The 25,271-nt window shown below is 27.8% G+C and overlaps 1 protein-coding gene across 3 annotated transcripts in view; it reads left to right on the top strand.

The window, feature by feature from the left end:
- trio (trio Rho guanine nucleotide exchange factor) overlaps positions 1-25,271 on the top strand; it is a 71,578-nt gene that overhangs the window by 16,906 nt on the left and 29,401 nt on the right. For all 3 annotated transcript variants that reach the window (XM_043043598.3, XM_016050632.5, XM_016050633.5), the window contains exons 7-30: positions 626-825; positions 1,404-1,644; positions 2,252-2,374; positions 3,905-4,096; positions 6,130-6,261; positions 6,544-6,636; positions 7,250-7,468; positions 7,601-7,723; positions 8,681-8,872; positions 9,917-10,086; positions 12,762-12,933; positions 14,187-14,348; positions 15,722-15,904; positions 15,989-16,108; positions 18,079-18,270; positions 19,004-19,283; positions 19,466-19,581; positions 20,991-21,113; positions 21,242-21,424; positions 22,185-22,303; positions 23,143-23,319; positions 23,469-23,538; positions 23,633-23,722; positions 24,422-24,556. In XM_043043598.3, coding sequence (XP_042899532.2) covers positions 626-825; positions 1,404-1,644; positions 2,252-2,374; positions 3,905-4,096; positions 6,130-6,261; positions 6,544-6,636; positions 7,250-7,468; positions 7,601-7,723; positions 8,681-8,872; positions 9,917-10,086; positions 12,762-12,933; positions 14,187-14,348; positions 15,722-15,904; positions 15,989-16,108; positions 18,079-18,270; positions 19,004-19,283; positions 19,466-19,581; positions 20,991-21,113; positions 21,242-21,424; positions 22,185-22,303; positions 23,143-23,319; positions 23,469-23,538; positions 23,633-23,722; positions 24,422-24,556 — 3,807 coding nt within the window. The remainder of the gene's footprint in view (positions 1-625; positions 826-1,403; positions 1,645-2,251; positions 2,375-3,904; positions 4,097-6,129; positions 6,262-6,543; positions 6,637-7,249; positions 7,469-7,600; positions 7,724-8,680; positions 8,873-9,916; positions 10,087-12,761; positions 12,934-14,186; positions 14,349-15,721; positions 15,905-15,988; positions 16,109-18,078; positions 18,271-19,003; positions 19,284-19,465; positions 19,582-20,990; positions 21,114-21,241; positions 21,425-22,184; positions 22,304-23,142; positions 23,320-23,468; positions 23,539-23,632; positions 23,723-24,421; positions 24,557-25,271) is intronic.

A 25,271-nucleotide genomic window follows, 5' to 3' on the forward strand; every position in this document is an offset into this window, starting at 1 on the left:
ATTACCTGAGCTTAATGTTTACAAATGTTTCACATAGATCAGTGATGGACAACCTTTTAAACTCAGCGTGTTTAAATTTTGAAAAATCTTAATTTATTACTGAAATGAATAAAAATGACAACTAGTGCTGTGTCCCATACATAAATATTTATAATATTTTTGATATTTTCAAGTAATAAAAAAATTATTTTTGGCATTTATGTAAGTGCCATTTAATTAAAAAAAAAAGTCAACCAAAAAATATGTGCAAAATGGGATCAAATGGAAAACCCATGTACGTGTAGAAAAGTAATATTTATGATAATAATAATTTTTTCTTAGATTGGACTTCGCAAAAAGAAAAAGAAATATTTGCACAATTTTTTTTTATGTGGATTATACATTTATCGTGGCTCTTTAATTCATTGCAACTGAAGTTGTTCTAAATCAGTTATCTTTTTAATTGATTTTTTTCATGTTTGATTCTAAAACTATTTTTTGCGAACTCAAAATGATGCAATATTTTGCCTCAACCAATGCATATCATCTCTAATATGTATTATATTCTTGCCATCACTGCGATCGATATTTTTTATAGTTTTTTATCTAATGTGTTTGACTTTTCTCCTTTTTTTTCTCCTTACAGTCTGTTGAAAGTTTCACATGGAAAGGTAGTGATTTACTATCGAGAATGGAAGCTGTAAAAGAAGAATTAACAAGGAATGAATTTGCTGATGATGTGTCTTCTTCAAAAGCCATGATAGATAGTCATGCTACCTTGAAAAAGAAAATAATGCAAGTTCCTGTGGAAGATATTGATATGGAAGGACAACAAGTTCTACATAAGTAAATGTTCATGTTTTTAGATGCTTTTTGTATTTCCTAAAAAATTTTTAAAATGTATGTGAAAAATTTTGATTATTAAAATATTACTACTGAATTTTCAGAATATATTAAAACATAATACTATCTACAGTATATTTATGTATGTTCTAAGTAACAATCTTTTGACCTCAGAGCAATTAACTTCTTACCAAATTTTTTGTTATTGGCTGTTACTTTCATACTGATATTTTGTCCTCTTCCATGCTCAAAAATATTTTTTAGGGACGTTAAAGTTTTACGAGCATCTCAGGATACCCCATTCAATTAAAGTCTGTTGAATAAGGTAGTCATTCTTGTACCATAAGAAGTAGTCAAGAAAAACTTGCTTTGCACCATTCTTGTGTGGGTATTATTTTTATTTACTGGAGTATGACTTTGCTGGATATTCCATTTGAGGTTTCCAAAGAACTTTTTGTCACCAAGCATTACATCTAATATGAGTTAGTGATACGTAGTGCCAAAAATATTTGTTTTCAAACATTTTTGTTGTGACTTCTTGCCACCTTGTATGTGAAAATAAAATAACTATTTCTTTTAAGGCTAAGTTTTGCCACTGGTGGTAGTAGTGGAGGCTCCTGTGACTCTGGGTATTCTAGTAGAGACAGTGGACCTGCGGGTATGGCTGGAAATGTTGATTTTCAGAATTCTGTTCCTCAAATTGTCCAACTCCTGGAAAATATTCATGTGACGAGACAGCATTTGTTACAACTATGGCATATCCGAAAAGTAAAACTTGATCAGTGTCTTCAGCTACGTCTGTACGAGCAAGATGCTCAAAAAGTATGTATAATTATCCAATGCCATATTATGTTTAAATTCTCTTACAATATTTTTGAATTTGGTCAAACATTAGAAATGTTTATTTGTAGGAAATAAAAATACACATTAATAAAACTCCTATGATATTTTTTTTATTCTTCTTATTTCTCTTTTTGTTTCAATTATTGATGTCTATATATTTTTAAATATTCCAGAGCTCATTATTTTATTATAATTGTTAGTTATTAGAATATTTGCTTTAAATATTTAGAAAAACAACAGCAAAGCTACAATTAAAATTTTTTTTTTATTATTTGCAATTAATTTTGTAATTTTTTTTTCAATCAGTTCACTTTTTTCTAACAGGTAAACATAAATATAATTAGATTTCTAGAAATGTTAATTTAATTTTTTATAATTAATTTAACTCTTAACAATTGACTCTTTTTAATTCTATTTTTATTTAAAATTTGTGCTATTATTGAATTTATTTTCATGATGCTCTATTATTACATTTATAAATATATCTTGCCTAAAATAATTAATGATTCATTTGTAAATTAAGTCTTTTTGTTAAAGAAATGTACTTTTAATTGAGTCTGAAAGCTATATTTTGTGTATTTTGCAGATGTTTGATTGGATTTACCATAATAGAGATCTGTTCCTTGTCAGCTATGTTGATATAGGCCAGACATATCAAGAGGCAAAGGATCTACAAGAAGAGCACAACCATTTTACTATGTCCTCAATGGTACTTTTTTTTTCTTGAAGAGAAAATAAAAAAATTTGAATGAAACTTTTATTTATTAATGTTTAATTCCTTCATGATTTCATTAGTTATTCTTTTTCAATTTTTAATGAAAATATTTTTAAGCCTAAAATTATGTTTAAGTTCTTTAAGTTCATTGCTGGTTTCATTAATACTGAAAAAATGCTATTCTTAATTTTGTTCTTCATTAAGTATGTCACTTGATTTGGAAGTTACCAGGGTATAAAAATAGGCTGAAAAAGAGTCCGAATTGGAATAATATCTAGTACATTCATCAAAAGGTGAAAGTATTTATGAATTCAGTACTGATGCACAAAACTTCTAGAAGAGATAGATTATGCCTAAATTATTTGGAATGCAATAAATATGAATGTTAGAAACCTAAAAAGTAGCCACTGTATTGTACTCTTTGTAGTTGAATAAAAAAAGGAAACTTATATGCCAAATCAAAATGTTATGTTAAAAAAGAAAAAAATGGATGTATACTTCCTAAACGACTCTATTAAAGAATTAAAAATGTTTTATTTATTATACTTTTCAACAGAGTTTTTTATTAAAATTTTTGAATTCATTGTAATAAATTATATAAATTAACTTATCACGAAATTTCTACTATATTTTTTATTTATACTAGGCGGCTCTGTCCCTTGCTTGCTATTGCTCCATAACCCCTGAAACTACTAACACAATTCCTTTCAGATTGCTTTTTTTTTGCCTTCTCTTCGATTCATGTCTTTTGATAATTCTTTACTTCTCTATTTTTTTAATTGTTTATTCTTTTCTCCTTAGTCTTGTTTAATATCCTAGATATTATGTTTTAATTTTTTTATAGTTTATTTGAACTATTTTAAAGGCTGTGCCTTCTGCTCATTATCACTCCCTAATCCTTGTAAATTGCTTCCACAGTTTTTTTTCCAGATTGTTTGTCAAGTCATTGTCTGATTATCTTAATTCTATAATTTTGATTATTTTTTTTTGTGTCCACCTTATTCCAAATTGGGTGATACCAAACTGTTCAATGTTAACCTCACGTAATGTGACCATTGAACCTCTTGGGTTATTGCTATTCCACATTTGCTTTGCTCAACCACTTTTTTGTAAACAATCACATTCCCCTTAATTTCTTTATTCTAGACTTTGTTTGTTTTATTATTGTTTGTATGTAATTTGTTTGTTTGTATCTTGGATCTCAATAATTGTTTTTCACCATTCAATGACTGAATATATTTAATATCCAAATACAAATGCAATTTTGCTCTATTTTAATATATATTGTTATTATCATTGTGATGTATCATCATCTAATATATTTCTGAAACCATCATTAAATCTATCATCACTCAATCATTCCATCAATTATTTTATTGATAAAATGTTTAATTTGCAACAATACAACATATCATTTTTTATATTTATTTGTAACAATAATGTTGGGTCATCAATTTTATTATGTTTACAGCAAAGTAAAATATTTTAATTTATTGCTTAATCTAATGAAATTTATATTTACAGAATGTCTATGTTAACATCAATCGCATTTTATCAGTGGCATCTCGTTTAATTGAGGGAGGCCATTATTCAGCTGCTACTATACAACAAATTGCTGCTCGATTGGATCGTGCATGGAAAGAATTTGCTGCTGGCCTTGATGAAAGAACTACTGTTTTAGCTTTGTCAGTTCTCTTTCATCAAAAAGCTGAACAAGTAAATATTTATAATTAAACTTACTTTAATTTACTTTTCTTTTTTTCTAAAAGGAGTTCGTTGAGATAAATTTTTTTGGAAATATTCAAAATATTGGGATATTTTAATGAAATTCTGTTCTCTGAAACTTTTTTTATAAGTACATAGATTTTTTTATAAGTACATAGAATGCTTTTTACTAAAAAATTTCTTATACTTCTATTATTACTGGAACAATATGGGTATTATTCTATATAATAATTCAAATATTATAATTGTTATAATAACAATATTATGAAGTATTGTAATAATTAAAATTTATAAATTTAGATATAAATATTAAAGCATTAACATGTCTGTTAAAACAGTAAAAAAATAAAATATTATCATGTCTCTTAATGGTTTGCCTCTTTTCCTGAATGAGACAAGGATCGGCCATGTTTGTTTTCTTAAAGTGCATGTATAGTTTCCGAATTATTTTGGAAAAATATAGGCAGTGTGTCACTTAAAAGACTTACGATTTCTATAATTAATTACATAGTCTAAACGAAATAAAAAATGTGGCTGCATGCAATTGTTTCCATAATTGAAGATTGTTATATTTTAAAAACCATTTTTATATGACATATATTACAAACTTTTTTAAGTCAGTTGTTAGAAACTAATTGTATTGTTATATTATTTTTCTTTAAATATTGAAAATACTGTTGCATTAAAAGGCATGTCCCATCATTCCCTTTACATAACATTTTATTAAGAAAAAATCTAAAAGTTTTGCCTTTTATGTAATTGTCAATCCATTATAGTAAATATTTTAGTAATCGAGTGAGAATAAAATAGGTAGAGTTTCCTTCTTTCTTTAAAAAAAAAAAAATAAAATAAAAAAATACACAAGTAGTTGCTTATTTGAAAAGAGTTTTTTATTACATATATAAATAAAGACTTTTAACTAAAATCTAAATCTAAAGCAATAGATATGATACTAGAGTTATTGCAACAAGAAAAAAAAAATACAATGTTAATTTTAAGCAAAATTGCTGTTGCCCATCCATTTTTAGTCTCCACAGTACATATATACAAAAGGAACATTTTAAATGCAGTTCTATTTCATATTAAATTAATTAAAATATCCCAAAATAATAATAAGAATTGAATTGTTAAAATCAGTAATTAATGTTTTAACTTTCCTAAATAAATTAATAATTTTTTAAGTTTTATTTATTTTGATTGAAAAATTTTTACAGTGAAAATGTAAATTTTTATTTGTTTAAATTTCTTTTAATGTTCTTCTTTTTAAATAATTCATGTATTTAAAATAATGTACTTAATATATACTCAGTATACTTTACATGCCTTTGATATTTTACATTTATGAGTTTATTCAGATGTGTTTGATACTTTCAGCTCTTTGATGTACAAAATAGTTATAAGTTTAATTATCTTTTTATGCACTTATTTGTAATTGTATCCTGTATGTTGCTGTATTAAGATATAAGGATAGATTACTCTATTAAGCTACATACCTGCCAACTTTTACGCATTTAATGTAAAATTTTATTTCTATATTTAAAGTGGTAGTAAAATGCATGCTTTCTATATATTCCTTGCATTTATAAAATTAATTTATAATATTTTTGATCCACCACTATTTTTTAAAAAACTAAGCATATATATTAATATGTAATACTGTTCAAGTAATCCGCATAAGCTTATTCAAAATACAGCGAATGTTTTTGCCTAAAATTGTAATTTGCATTTCATTTTACTACCACTTTCATTTTACTACCACTGCCTTGAAAGGATTAAAAGTTGGCAGGTATACAGCTGTAATGATGGTGCATGTATTATTCAGCTTCCATTAGTTATGACAGCAAAACATTCTTCACTCTTTGAAAACAGAAAAATTCTAGTGGTGTGACTTTAAGGGTAGATAAGTGTTCGTAAAATTAGAAGATTGAACATAATTGAAAGTCCAACTGTTTTTTATTTATGATCAGTTTCTATTTATATTTATTCTATTTCAGTCAGTAATTAGTTTTTACTCTTGTTTGTAGTACATGAACAATGTCTCTCCTTGGAGTAAAGCATGTGAGCAAACTATAGTTCCTAGAGAAGTAGTTCATTTGGAAGAAGTTATTCATCAGCATCAAACACTTTATGAAAATATGTGCCAAGCTTACACTGAGGTTAGAACTCATTTTTTTCATTTCATTTCTTTAATTTACCAGTTTAGTTACTCTATTGTCAATGGTTATTGTTACACAGTATGTTTTTTGTTATGTTTTATTGGTATATCAGTTATATTTTATCAGTATAAACTGATTTATGTACAGTATTTGTCTTTTTAAATTTGTATTTCATTTGTTTATTGTTTATAATCTTGTGAGAATCCTAATTCTGAGTTTTATATCTTACTTTATCTTTCACACATTATACTTTCTTACTTTATCTTTCAAACATTATTTTAGGTTCATAGCACCAGTAAAAAACTTCTTTATCAGCTTGATCATCTTGTACAAGTATGTCATCAGCCGAGAGTCGATATGTCTTCGAGAAAACATGTAAGCATTTTTTGTTATGTCTTGTATTTTTAAAGAAAAGTTTGTTATAATAACCATCATTGTTTTTTTTTTCTGTACATTTAAATAACTTTTTCTGAGAATAAGAGTTTTCTTATTTATTTCTAAGTAAAATGTTTAGTACAAACTTTTTGTTTTTCTAAAAAAGTTGTGGGAAAAAAAAGAGATGGCAAAATTATATTATTTCCATATTTCCATCTTTTTAAAAGAATTAAAAAATATAAAACATGTTAAAATTTTAAAGTAGAAATGTCAGGTTTAGGTATTGAAATGTATCATTACACTTTTTTTACAATAAAGGTAATGCAAAAAATGGGATAAACATTCATTGAAATTAAGTGTTTTTCAAATTTAATTGTTTTGTATTTATAATCTTCTTAATTGTTATAGTTTTGAGTTACATTTTTTATATGATATCAATTAGCTTTCTATTTTGAAAGCATATACAGTGTTTTTATGTACAAAATAAATATTAAAAAATAACAAAATACGTATTTTATGGAGAAAAAAAGTTATCCCATGAAGTTTTTTTTCCATTTGTACAATACATTAGATTACACTAAACCTCTAATTTCTAATGTTGCTTATTTTACAGTTGCATAATGATGGAAAGAATATAGAAATGATGAATCACAATGGCAATAACCATCTCTGCAATCCTGCTGCTGATTATTCAGAAGGTGCCAAACATGTACTATCTGTAATACATGATATTTTAAACCATCACCGTGCACTGGAGACTCAGTGGCATACAAAAAAAGTAAAACTTCATCAGCGTTTGGCCTTGGGCCTCTTTCAAGAAGATGTCAGACAAGTAAATATATTTAGTTTATTCCTGATAATTAAATGGATCTGGGCATTTAAATTATATTAATTATTGAATTTGTTATAATAATAAATTTTTAATATTGATTCAAATTAAATCAAAAAAATTTTTAATTTAAAGGTATTAGATTGGCTGGAAAATCATGGTGAAGTATTTTTAAGAAAAAATACTGGTGTTGGAAGAAATCTACAGCGTGCTAAAGTTCTCCAAAAAAGCCATGAACATTTCGAAACAGTTGCTCAGGTATAAATTTCTCTTAATTTGCTTTGCAGTTGGTAATTATTTTTATTTACAACAGCATAATTACAGATCGCAGAAAATATTTTATACACCAATTTTTATAAATAATAAAATTTTTACTCTAAACAGGGTTATCACACATATATGACTCCCACAAGATGCGTAAATGTAATTGTAAAACAATGCTTAGGCATTTCCCAGGGATGCTTTGAATTAATTTTAAATATATGCATATGCGTCTTGCAGAGGGCATGAAATAAATTTAAATCTTTGCAAATTGTATCCCATAGGATGCACAAATTAAATATAAATCTATGCATGTGTGTCTCACGCAATATGTAAATTAAATTTAAAACTATGCATGTATGCCATACTATGCTAAAACTAAGCCATGCATACCGCCAGGTGAGTGAATTAGATTAACTATGCATATGCATTCGTGGTAATGGAATTTAGTTTCATTAGTGTTACTATTATCCTTGTACAATTTAGTTTTATTGCTATTTAATTTAATATTTCCTTATTAAATATTTAATTTTAAAATTATGTATTTCTATAGTTTTGAAATTCAATTTACGCGTCCCATGAAATGCATAAATTTAATCTCTAAACAATAAATCAAGATAAAAAAAAATCTGTTTTCACAGTCGCTGCATTATTACTTTTTATTATTACTTCTTGTTTTGTTTACTACCTGTACTCATAATTATTGGTTATAAAACAATATATAATTTATTTTAACAGTTTTTTAAACAGTTGTAATGTTTAAAAACAGCTTGCCCAATATTTATACCTGTTAAGAAAAATGCATTTTTAGTAATAGTTTCAAACACTATACTACATATTTTCAAACACTGTCGAAATTGTTTAATATTCTTCCTGTTATAAGAATATATTTTACACATTCTTGAAATAATTTTAAAATAATGTTTGCTCTTATTGGTATAAATTATTTTCTAGAATACATACACAAATGCTGAAAAGTTACTTGCTGCAGCTGAAGAACTTGCACAAACAGGGGAATGTAATGCTGAAGAAATTTATGGAGTTGCTCAAGAATTAGAGGGTCACATTACCAGTTTTGCAGCCAGAGTTGATCAAAGGAGAAACCTGTTAGATCTAGCTGTTATGTTTTTCACTCATGAAAATGAAGTAAATATTCTGTAATTTTTATGCACTTATGATTAGGGTTGTTCTCTGGTAGTAAAATGATGTAAATGAAAGATATTTAAGTTTTTTTTCTGTAGAAAAATGAATAAGTTATTTGTTCAATCTATAGTTTGAGGATGCTTTTACAAAAGTTTGAAGTATTATTTGAAATAATTCTTTTTTAAATCTATGAAATCTTACATTCTTAACACTTACAAATGTAAAAAATATTGGTGAAAAGAACATCTAAATGAAAATACCTATAAATTTCTTGTTCAGCTTTCATCTTTTGAAATTAACACTTGAAGTATTGTTTTATGTATTAAGTTAATTTTTTGATCTTTAAATTGCTTTTATAGTGAGTAAAAAGAAAAAGGGGGTGGGGTCCCATTCACTCATAGGGATTGCTCTTACTCATTGAGATTCAGAATGTTTCAGATCCGTGGCATCATTATTTAGATTGCAAGAAATTCTTCAGTGTATAAAAAGAAACTGAATAAACAAATTGGATATGTGTTAAGATGATAATCTCATTTCCTCTTTTAAATTTATGGAATTAATTTATTTTCTAGTAATGTATTAATGAGTGTTTTTATTTCCTCTTATGGGTTAGTTAAAGAATAGATAATGCTATCTTAATTTTATTTATAGGAATGAAATTCAGAAACAAATAATGCTTATTTTCTTATTCCACATTTCCAAATAAGACATTTCTTCATTCGATGATATGCTACAAAATCTAATTTCAAATCTAAATTTGTTGTCTTTGTTCTGCATTAAGTTGTCTTTTTTCCCCAGGAGTCTATATTTTTTAATGTTAAAATTTCAAAATAGTTATGACAACAAATCAATTTAGGTGAATTTGGATATTCAATAATTCACAGAAATTTTTAAAATCTTGCTAGTTTATCTTTCAAAAAATTAGTTATTTTACCAAATTTTAGTATTATAACAAATTTTAATTCTTTTTATTCAGTTAAATGGGGACTTTTTGATAAAATTCCCTTTGGAAAATGGTGCATTATATTATATATTTTTGCATTTCAGTTGACTAGTTGGTTTGAAGAATTACGTCAGGAATTACAAAGTGATGAAGTTGCAGAAAATGTTGAAGGAGCTGAACAACTTTTAGAGCAGTTCAATCAGCAAAGAGATTCTACTATTGATGCTGCAATGAATACAGTATCTGAAGGAGAAGCTCTGTTAGAAGAATTACAGTATGTATATACATTTTACTGTTATACTTCTATATTTATAATTTTGAATTTTGTAGTGATCGAAGGGTCAATGACATCAAAAGCACTGATATATTGATGTTATTAGTTTAATTTTACTTTATTTGCACAAAGTATAATTTCTATTTAACCTTTTTATTTTAGTTGTGTGGTGGAGTTAATATCAGGTTGAGTAAAAAGTTTTCCGCCAAAGGGAAATACCTCCGTGCTAGCAGCAGCCATTGCCGTGGTGGTTAACTTTTTTCGAAACGGGCTTTTGTATTTTAAAGCAGAAAGTTGGAACTACACAACTGTGTAATTTGTTTGTCGAAACTTTATCATCTTTTGCACCAAAAAATTTCTTAAAATGGAGCTATCACGTTAACAGATCAGACCCATTATGCACTATGAGTTCCAAAATAAACTAAGTGTAACTGAAAGCCCCAAGAAAATGTGTGAAAGTTTAGGTTTCAATACTGTTTCTTATGAGGATACAGTAAAAGTTTGGTTTCGAAAGTTTAATACTGGGAATTTCAACATTGAAGATTAACCACGTTCTGGCCGCCCTGTTGAGGTAGATTGTGACCAGTTAAAGCAAATTATTGTTCAAGGCAGAAATTTTCAACACGAACTATTGCGTTAGAGCTTGACATTTGCCAAAAAACAATAGCAAATACTCTCAAACGCATAAATCTAACAGTTAAGTTTAACCGTTGAATGACTCGCGAATTTACTGCTGAAGACAAGATCAAGAGAAAAGCGGCCTGTTTGGTTCTGCTCAGAGATCAAAGAAAAGAGGACGTTCTGGACAGAATCGTGACCTGTGATGAAAAATGGGTATACTACAACAATACTAGCCGTACAGCCGTAGAGGAGGGTGGTCAGCATCCGGGGAATCCGCAAGTTCGGTTGCAAGACGAACGCTAACTAACAAGAAGGTCCTTCTCCGTATCTGGTGGGATTGTCGTGGAATTATCTACAAGGAGTACCTTAAAAGCGGGTAGGCTATCAACAGTACAATATACAGCAATATGCCAATCGAAGTTAGCGATGCGATTCGCGAAAAACGAGAAAACGAGCTCAGAAGGAAGGTGATTCTCTTTCTTCAAGATAACGCTTGGCCACATGTTAGTGCAATGACCGGCATGACGCTCCACACGTTAGAGTGGGATTTGATGCAACATCTACCATACAGAACAGACATGGCGCCTTCGGATTACTATCTGTTTTCAAATCTGCAGCTGCATCTTGATGGCACAATCTTCCGTTCAAATGACGAGGTCATAAATGAGGTCGATTGCTTTCTCTACTCGCGCACCCCCCAGTTCTTCGCAGAAGGGAATGAAAAGTTACCAAAACGTTGGCAGACAATTGTTGATTTGAATAGAGATAACTATTCTCATTAGCTTTGCTGATTTTGTATGTGTTTGTCATTTTTCAGGATTTTTTTTTGGCGGAAAACTTTTTACTCAACCCGATAATTGCAATGTCATAGTAATGTAATTTGCATATCTTTTAATTTTAAAATAAATTGAAATGTCTTTTTTTGCAATGTCATAGTAATGTAATTTGCATATCTTTTAATTTTAAAATAAATTGAAATGTCTTTTTTTTAAATATAATTTATATTGGCATTGATGTTTTGATAATTAGTTCAGGTATACTAAAGCCACTCCTACTTTATTTGCATTTTTCTAACTAGTCTTACTTATTGATTCCTAACACTATTGACATTTCTTATATCATCATGTTTAGTTTATAAGTTTGTTTGACTGAACTTCGAGTGTTATTTCATCCTAATTGTGTCCTTTGTGATGATGTGTTTAGTTCTCCGTAAGTATACGATAAGTCTCTATCCTAAATCCATTAATCTTCATAAAAAATTTTAAAATGCTCTTTTTTCCAGAAGTATATAGATTTTCTTAAGGAATGGCAAGTCAGGAACGCTACTGAATTACATCACATGTGTGAAATTTGCCAGCCTGATTATGTCTTTAAACGTTTGACTCGTCACAATATTTATCGTAATTAAATATAAATATCTTTTGGGCTCATACATGCTCAATTTGCTTTCATTATCTAATGATATTGAACAACCATTATTTTTCAAAGCGAATAATAGAAAGTGTAATCATCCCATTGTTTCTGATAAGTCTATTCCTTGTCAATTCTGAATTTTGTAAACAATTTTCCTGACAAAGGAGTAATATCTTTAGACTGTGCTTCTTACCTAATGCAGCTCATCTATATTTTTAATTGGAAGAGGTTAGAATTCTAAGAACAAATTTTCCAGTGCAATTTTCAAAGTGAATCAATCTGTATTTTGGACCCTTACAAAATTCTTTCTTATCTCAGTTTTAAAGACCACTCATGATTGAGCAAAGTGTTTTTTAAAATTTTTATATTAAAATCTGCTTTGAAATTAGCATTGTCTGTTATGCACAGTGCTTCAAGTATTGTTTATTTGTATAATTTATTCAGAGATGGAAAGAACCCCAAAATCCCCTTCATTAACTGAAAGTCACATTTAAAGAGCCATATTAGTATGAAACCATTGTAACTATTTTCTACTGAAAACTCTTATTTATATTTCAATATCATTAGAATGTTTTTTGTGTTATTAATTTTTAATATCTAATCTAGTAATTTTCTTATAATCCCTAATCTCTTTCTTTTAGAAACTCTGGATTAGAACCTGATAGTGACTCTAGTACATCAAATGCTGCCATTGAAGGACTTCTAGAATCTCTTAGTCGAAGTAGAGAGGAACTTGAAGAACTCTGGACAAATAGAAAACTAAAGCTTGATCTGTGCCTTCAGCTGCGACTGTTTGAAAGAGATGCATTGGAGGTAAAATTGCTTTTGTCAAATGATTTTTTTTAATTTTGCGAATGACGCCAAAAGTTTATTTTTTTTCTCCAGAGATTCATTACCACTTAATCTATCTAAGAGCAATTTTTTTTATAAAATTACATTTACTTCCCACCTGAGTCATAAATACCATCTAACAATAACTAGAAAAACAAATAATATTTTTTAAATATAATAAAGAAATCTAATTAGATGTTTCATATGTATTGTTTAAAAATTTGGTAATTTTTATATGGAAGACAACATAAATCATGCACTATAATTAATATATATATAAGCTTTCTATTTAATATGCTATGCAATACTGAACTTTTCTAGGCACACATTTTTTGCTAATATGTTCTTGAAAATGTGGAATTTTACTGAAAGGTATAATTCTATTTTCAAATCATAAATCAAGATTTAGTTTCAAAAATTATTGATTATTATTAAAATAATAATGCATTAATATGCAGTTTTGACCCACACTGTTAACATTTCAACTTGCTTGTTGTAATACTTACTTCTAATTTAGATATCTTCTGCAGTATATTGTCTTCTCAGATGAATTATAGAGATAACACATTAAAGAGTAGACTTTCTTTATACGATGGAAATCTTTATCATATTTGATATTCAATGAAATAAAGGGCAAAGTTTTATTGGTAAACAACCGAAGTCAGTAAATTTTGTTGTACTGTAATTAGTAAGAATAGTATTAAAACTTAAAATGTTATGAGCGGTTGAATTATTAAACTATTCAAAATCAAAAGGGATCTTATCTCTGATTGCCTGTTTACCATGTCTGTGGTTTTAAGTCATTAAGTCAAGTGATTTGCATTTTTCTTAATGGTTCTGTTTATCATCATATTCCATTTTTATATTAAGATAACTTATTTTTGTTTCTTTAAATATTCTGTTTTTTTTTATATCTATTAATCCTAATTTTGTCATTGCTATTACAACATTCAAGTATAAAAATATATTTTTCTTTATTCTAAGAGATGTTTGTATTTTTTATAAAGATTATGAAAAAGAACTTTTATAGCATTTATGACAAATGGTATGAAGTTTATTCATGGAAATCAATTTTTCATTCTGTTTGTACAGGTTTTCATTCTTGTAACTAAATAAGAAATTAAAAAGATCATACTCATAAACAAAAAAAATTTTATTTTATTATATGCTTTTGCCAGCTTAGCAAAATCTATTCCAATACATTTTGATATTTTTTTAAATATATGCTTTTTTAGATATCTTCACAGTTAGAACTATGGTCTGAGGAACTGCAAAATGCTGATATTGCAAGAGATATGAGTGAAGCTGAACATACCTTGCATATACACAATGAAAGTGTCAGCAACATGCAGCAGACTGCCTTAGATGTTATTCAGAGGGGACAAGAACTATATCAAGTATAAATTTTGATAACTTTGGATAAATATTATAAGCATTAAATCAATTTATGTGTTATTGTTGGTGTTATTTTTTTCCTCTTACAATGTAATAACCTCACTTCACACATTCAGCATTTTTAATTTATTTATTAATCTTAGATGAAATTTATACTAAATTTGAGACGCTTCGTATAATGTTTAACCTGCTATTCAAATTTTTTTGCATAATTTTTCTTCCAGATTGCTCCAAAAATGGAGCTTTTCCTTTTTTTTTTGTATCTCAAAACAAAAAAAAATTTTCCCCCCAAAGAATATTGATGTATGGTTGAGGCAAAATCAAGTGTCGTCACAAACCACTGGACGACAAACAGCAATTATAATATTGTCTGCCAGTCGCCACTGGATTACCACATTTTCCATCAATGTGCATTTTATTGTTATTATTTATTATACAAATGGAATTATTATGAATATTTCATAATGTAATGGAATTATATGAACATTTTATAATGCTTCTTTCCTGAAATTTTTCTTCATTTTAGAAGGGAACCTTATAATGTTTACCATATTTTATAAAAAAAATGCTTCAAAGAATAACTTTTATTATTAACATAAATTTTTTTTATTGTTTGAAATTTTTGGTTTTTTGAAAAAGTGGCCTGTTGCAAAATTTCCCAAATTGCCCTATTTTATTTCCTAACTTTAATGCTGAAATAATTTGTTATTCCAGAATTCACTCTTGGAGTAAAAAAAAGGCATAGTGCTTCCTCACAGAAAAGGGCCCTTGGAGTTTTGAAAGGGCACTCACTTAATACTCTAGAAATGTATCAAAATGTGTAATATTATTTAATAACTGAATTTGATCCTCAACAATTTTTAAATTACCCTCTTATATTATTTTATATGTTTATATTAAAAAGTAATTCTCATTCATTATCAAATTGAGAAAAGAACTTTTAGTTTATAAAAAATGGGGATGCTAAAAGACAATCTATGCGCATACATTTTTTCAAAAAAAGTGAGTTAAAAAAATCACTTAAAAAATTCCTTATTATACTGCTTCCCCCACTGAAAAAGAGAAATTTATGAAAATTTAACTATTTAATAATAATCTAAACAGATAATTTTACCATTGTATAATTATTATTTAAACAGTGGGTTAATCTTTCTTTAAATGGAATATGAATAAAAAGGCAGTGTTTTTAAGGGATTGCAGTTTATTTTTTATAAAAAGGGCAAAGAGGGTGCATTTATAAGGATCAAAGGGCTGTCAGAGCAGGCTGCCTTTATAAAAGTGCATAGGGAGAATACTGGTTATTCATTAAATTATGGATGAAATATTTATGTTTATTAGATTATGATTGCATTGATAAAGTCATTTCTCCCTCCAGTTATTTGAATCCTCAGGGATACAACTAATGGCTGATCATCAATATGATGGACAAGCAAGGGTGCAAGTTTTATTGGACTTTCTTCAGGAGCGTCATCTAGACCTAGAAGATGTTGCCGAAGCAAAGCGTGTTAAACTCGAACAAAGTATCCAACTCTGCCAGCTAGAAAATGATGCTAGTCAGGTATATTATCATTTGATTAATGAATTATATGCTCATATTTTTAATTCCTGAATTTTGAAAAAAATCTTGTTTTTTTCCATGTAGGTTTTAAGTTGGATTGGTAATGGCGAAGCTATGCTTGTTGCATCCTTTATTATACCATCAACTCTACAAGAAGCAGAACAACTTAGAACTGAACATCAACAGTTTCAGTTAGCCATTGAGGTTATATATTTGGATATTATTTCATTTTATTGTATACAGGGATGAGATTTTTCCGCTTTTTACCGGATTTCCGCTTTTTTTTTCACTTTTGTCTCTCAAATTTCAGCCTTTTTATCAAAAACTCCGATTCTCTTAAAATTTCACTTTTTTTTAAATTAATATTCCGCTTTTTCAGAAAATTCAGCCACTGAAATATAATAATTATTTTTATTTCCGATTTTCAAAGGTAAGCAGGAAATTCAAACTACAAAGCTACCAACCCTTTCCGCATTTTTACTTATTTTAGCTATTTTCTCCGCTTTTAAGCACAGAAGATAAGATTTTCTGCATTTTTACCCGCCAGCCAGATATCTTGTATTTTCGTAATTCAAACGACGCTCCTTCAGACAAGTCTTTTAGAAGTCGCAAGCCTGGAATCTGCTAATATCTCGATTCTTATTCACACAATTTTAATATCAAGCATAGCTTTTCGTATTTACGTGATTTAAAAGTTGCGTATTCCGATTCTTATTTACGAGATTTAAAATCTGATATCGTGATTTGTATTTACGCCTTTTTAAAAACCTATGTAGCGATTCTTATTCACAAGAGTTTAAAATCCAATGCCGTGATTCGCTCATGCGGTTATAATATCAAACATCGATTTTCGTCTTATACGTGCTTTAAAAATAAGACATTGGGATTTGCATTCAAAATTATGTCTCATAATTCTTATTTATGCAATTTAAAATTTACGCATAATGATTCGTATTTACGTGATTTAAAAATTATGAATCGTGATTTGTATTTACGCGATTTAAAAATTTTATATCGCAGTTTGTATTTTGCCATTTTCAAAATTGTATATCTAGTTTCATACTCACGTGATTTCAAAATCCATAATCATGATTCATATTCACGCTATTTTAAAATCCAGGATTGCCATTTGCATTCGCGCAATTTTAAGATCAACTATTGCGATTCTTGTAAGAAGAAAATTTTTTCTTGATTTAGTTACTCTAAAGGTAACTGTTTTTCTATCGACGATTACTAGTATATGTAGGTGTTACAACATCAACGAAACTGGAATAGAATATATTCAAAACTTTTACTCTGGGCTTGCAAGGAAGAAAAAGTAGGATTTGTCACAAGATGTTTGAAGATGGACTAACGACTAAATATAGCACTTAAAAAGTGATTAAATTTTTTTTTTTTTTTTGGAAAGAGAGTTAATTAACTCAGCATCAAAATGCAAAATTTAAAAAATAATAAATTTAAGAAATAATGCTGCTGTTATTTATGCTATGAAATGAAAAGTTCTTATCAAATGAAAAATAATTATCTAAACAGTTGCTGATTGCCATGTAATTTTTCGAACTAAAATAGCAATTTTTGTATGTTAAGGAGTTACTATATATTTTTACTTCACAGTTATTGACATGTTTCACAGGATCAGATTATAATATAAACATAGCGATTCTCCAATTGTAAAAGTTCTGTAAATTTTCTTTTCAAAATAATTTAAAAAGTCATGTTACTGATATATTTGCCTTAAATCATGTAACAGTATTTATTAACAGAAATGGAATGTTAATGTATGTTCTCAGTTGTTTTAATTTGCTAAACCAGACAGTTTCTCAAGTATCTAATAATTGTCTCTTATGTGAACTGAAGAAAAATATAATTTCTAGCTTTATTTTTTCAATTGGTAATTTTTCTTTTTACTAAATGTTAAGTATCGATGTAATCATTTATATAATAATAAATTAATACACAATTTTATGTCAGCACATTGTTATTTATTATATTAAACTGTCTGGAATTTATTGTTAACCGATTGCACGTACATAAAATTTACTTTTTTGGAAATTCAGCTTTTTTGCCTTTTGGCCAATCTCATCCCTGTGTATATAATTTTATTATAGTTCACAAGTTCATTTGTCGTATAAAAATGTATGTTTTTAAATGTGCATGTGGTATTTTATTCTTAGAAAACGCATTCAAGTGCAGTTATGGTACAACAGCGAGCTGAATCTCTTATTCAAGCAAGTCATTATGACCCCTCAAGTGTACGAGCAATATGTGATGAGGTTAATTCCAGTTGGCATCAACTTATGACGCATGCAGAAGATAGGCATAAACTAACTACAGCATCTTTAAATTTCTACAAAACTGCTGAACAGGTACATAATTTAAATACTAGTTTTGAAAAAAAATTTACTTCCTTTATAGATTTTTATGAATGTTATTCTTTAAGATATGATAATCAGATGAAGTTGAACTTATGAAAATTACACACACACACACATATATATATATATATATATAGTAAAAATCTTTATGTACACAGTTATAATTTTTGCTTAAAGTCGCAAAACATATTAAGTTAGGAAATTTTTTGTAAAAATTAATGTAATTTCTTTTTTTCTTTTGTTGCAGTTAACCATATATATAATGCAGATATATCTTATGCAGTTAAAGATATATATAATGTGATATATTTTCAAAATAATTGTTTTAACTTTCAGTACGAAGTGAGTTTCAAAATTAATCTTGCAGATTTATCCATAGTGTAAAGTTTTTGCTCATGACTACTTTGGTGATTTCATTTTATAATCATCTCTAACAATTAGAACAACAACAAAAAAATTTCTTGCGACTTTTTCTAAAAACAGTTTTTGTTCTGTATTCAGTATAATCACTCTCGTCTGTAGCCATATTTTCCCAAAAACTTTATTATATGCTTAAAGACAATTTATAATGGCCCTCTTAATTATATTTTTTTATAACATAACCATATCTATCAGGCAGATTGTTGATCAAAATTTTTTTTTTCTGAATTTAGTGTAATCACTTTTATTTCCTACCATACTTTTTTGAATACTTATTCATTTTCTCTCCTTTTTTTATCATTAGGTTTGTTCAGTATTAGATAGCCTTGAGAGAGAATACAAAAGAGACGAAGACTGGTGTGGCAGCAATAATGAAACTGGTGAGAAAAAGGAGACTCAAGAAAAGATAGCACTTGTTTCTCAGCTCTTGACGAAACACCAAGAACAAAAAGAGGCCTTCTTAAAAGCCTGCACCCTTGCTCGTCGCACAGCTGAGACATTTTTAAAGTATAGCACCAGATGTGTACAGTATTATAGCTCCCAAATTGAAGTTAATCACAAGGTTCCTGAAAACAAAGTTAAAGGTATGATATTTTTAACTTTACATTTTTTATTAATATTTAGTTTGAAATTATATTCTTCTGCACTTTTAGGGAATTGTTATTATTAATTTCGTATTTACAAATTAATCAGAATGGTTTTTAAATATTTTGATGCTAATCTTATTATTAATTCCTTCTTGTTAACGTTTACTTTCTTATTGTAGCTACTCTAGACCAATTGTTAAGTCAAGAAAATAAAGTTTTAGAGCACTGGACTGCACGGAAAAAGAGATTAGATCAATGCCAACAATTTGTCCTTTTCGAAAATAGTGCTAAGCAGGTAAGTTAAAATCAACTTTTGCTTTCTTTTATTACACATGTTATCCCTAACATGTGTGAAGTCCTTTTTATATGATTCAAGTTCTTGGACCAAAATTTATGGAATTTTGTTTTGCTTGGATCATGTTAACAATTATCCAAGTTCCTTGGATGATAGTAGAATCTGTTCTACTTACCATCCAAGTTTTTGCAACCCGCATTTGCTTTACATGGAGAGAAAGACCACGAGAGCCTCCCAGGGTTAGCCTGATGCAAGATTCCTCAGATACAAGAACTTGGATTGGATTAACAGGCTTTTTATAATGAAAAAAATTTTTTAAAACATTGCAATGATATTATTAGGATGCCATTTTCTTAAATCATATTTTGTGCAATAATTTTGTTACATTTAGCTAGACTGCTCTTTGAGTACTTTACTAAAATTGCTCTGATACATTAAGAGGGAAAAAACAGGTAACTCTAAGATCATGAGTAAAAAATTTTGTTTCATGGTGCAATAGCAATTCTGTGATAAAAATGTTTGATATGTTACTGCTCATTTTAATTTATCTACTATATATTTTAAATTTTTGAATTAAAAAGAGTTAAAATGGTGTTTTATTTTCCTAATCTTGTCATAATGTAGATCAGTCACTTTATATTTTGATTTAACTCTATATTGTACAATCTGTATTTAGGGTTGAAAATAATCATAGTTATATGGTATGGGGAAATTATATATTCCTCCAGATTGAAAAACGTATCTTAAAATAAAAATAGGATAAAGTTTTTTTTTTTCAACGAAAAAAATTACCACTTTTTAAACTTTTGTAAAGTTCACAAATCTTTGCATGGTTTTTATTATTGTATTATGCATTATTAGAAAAGTATGTCTGGTATTAAATAATGTGAAATAATGTAATTTGTCAAGATATAAGGATTTTGTAAAAGCTATAAACTCGAAAAAGAACAACTTTATAACTTTTCACCTTTTTAGTGCTTAAGACATGACACGTGTAGTGTAATGTTCAAATACAAAAGTAACCTTTATATTCAGATTTGAAAAGAAACTTTTAAAAAGGCTTAGTATTTAGTTTTCTCTTTTTTTTTTTTTTGGACATTACAATTTTTTAATTACTAAGTAAATTTTTATTGAAATTGAGTGTATATCTCAGATCTAATTAACCTTTTGATTCAAAACTTAGTTCAAATTAATATTTGCTTACTTTCTCTCTACAAACACCTCTCTTTACTCTTGTTTCTTACCACAGAAAAGGTGCACAGGCACGCAACAATCTTTATTTAATGCACATTTAAAGTGTGAAAAATTTAAAGTGTACAATATTTATTTTTCAAAACTCCATTTTTATTGTATAAAAAAAGAAAGTTTAAAAAAAATGAAGCTTTAAAGTAGTTTTTCATTTTATTAAGGCTTTGGAATGGATAAGAGAGACAGGGGAAGACTATCTTGATAATCGTCGGACGTTAGGGGAAAATGTTGAAGAAACAAAATCTTTGCTCAAAGAGTACAATGAATTTAAAGGCAATGCCAAAGTAAGTCATTTTTTTGTTTAAAACTTTTTCCTTGCATTGGATATTTATATTAAAAATATTAAATGTGAGAATTTTTAACTTGTTTATCCTTATATTCTAGATGTTTTAATTATTATTTATTATAACAGGAGACGAGAGAGAAAGTCCGATTACTGCTTCAGCTTGCTGATAGTCTTGTTGAGCGAGGGCATGCTCATGCGTCTGCAATCAAACAGTGGGTTGCATCTGTTGATCAAAGTTATAAAGATTTCAGTGAACGTATGGACCAGTATCGTCAAAAGTTGGAAGAAAAACTGGGTTTGCAATCTGATGTAAGTATACACATTTATATTTTAGATCGGGAAAATTTCCTCATTGTTCAAAGCTATTATTTCCAATTAAGATTTATTATGTCATGTTTATTTTCCTTTTTACTTTGGCAAGTATTGGTGTATCTGTTTTAAATAAAATTTCACTTAATCTTGATTGCTATTTTTAGAGTTTCAAAAACATATCAAGCACTTTGAAACTGCTTAATAAGATTCATCTAATCTTGTAACTTTTGCAATACACTTTTTTTTATCTATAAAACTTAGTTTTTCAGTATCTTAACATTGGTTTTCTTTCTCATTTTCTAAACTATTATAAAATTTTTATTGCTCCCTTATTTAAATATAAAAAAACTAGATTAAAAAATTATTATGTTAAACAATTATTATTATGTTAAAAATTATGTAAGACTAGTTTTGAAAACAATTTTGGTCACCTTAACATTAAAAAAATCTATAGTCTGCAATATTCTGTGTTTGTTTCCAAAGTGCCTGGTTTTTTCATTTTTCTAAGACTTTGTGGGGGAAAAATAAAAAAATTAAGAGGCATAATGGGATGTTACATTTATAAATATTACTAGCAGTATTTCTATCAAGTAATTTTAAACATTAATAAAATCTAGTTCCTTGATTCTTATCCTATTTATGTGAAATAATAGTAAAATTAAAATATATAGTGTGATCTGTTAATTTATAAATATTACTTAGTAATTTTCCAAGCACTTAATTTTAAACATTATTAAAAACTAGCTTTATTTTACAGAGAGATGCTAAAGATTTGTCTCTAGACCGACACAGTGATCCAACTTTAGAAGATAAAGTGAAGGAGGCTGCGGCTAAGGAGCTTAATGAAGAAAAACGTAAATCGGCTCGCCGTAAAGAGTAAGCAATGTGTTCAATTTTTAAATATCTTTTCAGTATGTGCTTTCACTCTTTTGATCTGTATTTTTGCTTTCAAAAATTCTTACTTGTTTGTTAAATATACCTAACTTAATTCAATTTTAAAATAATTAACTTTATATAATCTGGTTGACAATTAGGTAAGACTCATTAAATCTGTAAATCTTTCAAAGCTAACTAATAATCTGGGAAAGGTTTTGCACATCAAGATTCATTTAGTCACCAGAAAAGTTCAATTTAAAGAAGATTACTTTTCTGTAATATTCTTTAAAGACATTTAAAATTCAAAGTTGTGTGTTTGAATAAATTTTGTGCACAGATTAACTAGGTTAAAACTATATAATTATATGCATAAAAATGCAGCTTTAAAAAATTCTGGTTATAATATATATAAAAATTTCTGCAATTTTTACTATGTTACAAATTGGATTTTTTTTTATATCTATAACTAACTAACTCAGTGGCGCGACAGCCCATTAAGAGGGCCAAGGCCGACTGTGCCCATCTCAGTTTTCTTGACCTTGGGCTCTGGGGTGCAGGAGCATATGTTCCGGTCAGGTGGTCAGCCGGACGCGGAACCCCCAGTGTTAGTTCCCAAGCATGCTTGGTACTCATTTTATCGACCCACTGAAAGGATGAAAGGCTGAGTCGACCTTGCCCGGCCCAAGGATCGAACCAAGGACCTGTGGCACGACAGCGCGAAGCGCTACCGCTCAGCCACCGGGCGTCTTTTTATATCTATGTTTAATGTATATTTATTATGATGAATTTCTTCCGATAAATGTATTGAATATTTCTGATACATTATTTTAATTTTTTAGATTTATCATGGCAGAACTGCTTCAGACTGAAAGAACTTATGTAAAAGACTTGGAGACATGCATTAAAACTTATATGGCAGAAATGGAGAAAACTGATGATAACATTCCATCAGGATTGCAAAGAAAAAGTCACACTTTATTCGGAAATATGATTGAAATCTTTCAATTCCATGATCAGTAAGTTTGAATAACATAATTTATTGTATATTTGAAAATCATAATATTGATAAATACTATAAATATTTTTACTCTAGAATACTCTATGCTGTATTTTTATAGACTGTAATAATTATATATACTTCATATTTCTTTTAATTCCCTATCAGAATATTTCTTAAAGAGTTAGAAAAATATGAGACTATGCCTGAAGATGTTGGTCATTGTTTTGTGACTTGGGTATGAATTTTTTCATCTTTCATATGATTTTTTTTAAATGTTTTAATTTGCACTTTTTTATTTATGCTCCTTCTTTTTTTCTTTAACAAAATAGGCACAAAAGTTTGAAGTTTACGTAAAGTATTGCAAGAATAAACCAGAATCGAATTCTTTACTAGTGCATCATGCTGGTAACTATTTTGAGGTAATTATACATGTATACTTTCAGTTAAAAAAAAAAAAAATTCTCTTCAAGCTTGTGATATTTTTAGCTGTTTACAATGTTGTTATGTTTTCTGTTAATCTTTGATAAGTTTACATTAAAACTGTAAAAATAATTATACTCTTAACTTATTTAACTGTTCAACCTAATCTAAGCGTTGGATGGTACATGCTTGCTCAGAAAGTTGTTTATTCATAGTGTTCTTAAAGATGTAAACAAGGCTTGCATAATTTTTTTAATGAATTTATCAAGTGGTGCTGTATTTCATGAACTATTTTGTAAAATAGTGTAAATAGCTAATTTTTCTTGTTGTTGATGAAATTTAGTATTTACCTGTTGATTCAATCAATACCAACTAAATATTCTATTTTGTGGTAGCAGTATCAATCTGCTATTTATGACATAAACAATTAATTAGTCTACCAGCAGAAATCCAAATTAGTCTTATTCAAGTTTGTAAGATAATTCTGAGAAGCTACATATTTTGTCTTCAATATAATGATATTATAATGGTATGCTTTTTCTTCCTTTTTTATTATTTGTAGTTTAAATCTTTTTTAATATACATATTATGTAGTGAGCTTAGCTTTATTATCCTTATTATTTATCATAGATTTATTATGTTTAATTATTGTACAATATGTTTGAAAAATTTTAGCGTTTATAATATTTTTCTAACAGGATGTTCAACGAAAACACAACATACCTCATCCTATTGCAGCTTACCTCATTAAACCTGTGCAACGAATAACTAAATATCAGCTACTATTAAAGGATCTTTTGTCATGCTGTGAAGAGGATCAAGGAGAAATTAAAGTAAGGAATATGATCTTTATTAACTATTTTTTATATTACAAAACGTAACTTGTTTTCAATGCATATAAAATCTTCATGAAATAGTTCCAATAAGAAAATTAAAAAAGAATTATTACCTATTTTATGTGCAAACTGCAGTGTAAGATTCTGTCTTTTAGTTTTAAGATTTAATGAATTTTTGATCTGTGGAAATCGGTTGTGTGAATATTTTTCTTTTATAACTTTTTTTTTTGTTCATGATTTCATTATGCATTTTCAAAACTTGTCTTTTAAGAAAAAAAAAGGAAAGAAAATTTGACATACCCTATCTTTTTCATATTTAAACCTTTGTTTAGCTGATGAGCACCACATTGCAACATTGAATCAAGCTAAATTAGGTTCTTTTGTCTATGAGCAATTAGCAGATGAAATCAAGAAAAAAAATCACATTTGATATAATTTTTGTCTTGAAAAGTAGTTTTTTTTATTGTTACAAGTTTTTCTCTCTTATGTCATTTGTCATTAACAGGGTAAGTATGTTGTTAACCTCAATGTTCTTTTAAAAATATGCCGCAAAAAAAAGTGATTAACTACTGTCAAAACTGACCTTAAAATAAAAAAGAATGTTTTTTTAATTTTCAAAGCCATGTTCTATCTTAACTTTTTTTTATAAAAAAAAATAGATTGTAATTTATTGTAAACTTAAATAAAAAAAAAGTTGTAATTAAAATATATA

This window comes from Parasteatoda tepidariorum, chromosome 3 (assembly GCF_982258835.1).
Source record: "Parasteatoda tepidariorum strain Cologne lab strain chromosome 3, Ptep-v5.0, whole genome shotgun sequence".
Lineage (NCBI taxonomy): Eukaryota > Metazoa > Arthropoda > Arachnida > Araneae > Theridiidae > Parasteatoda > Parasteatoda tepidariorum.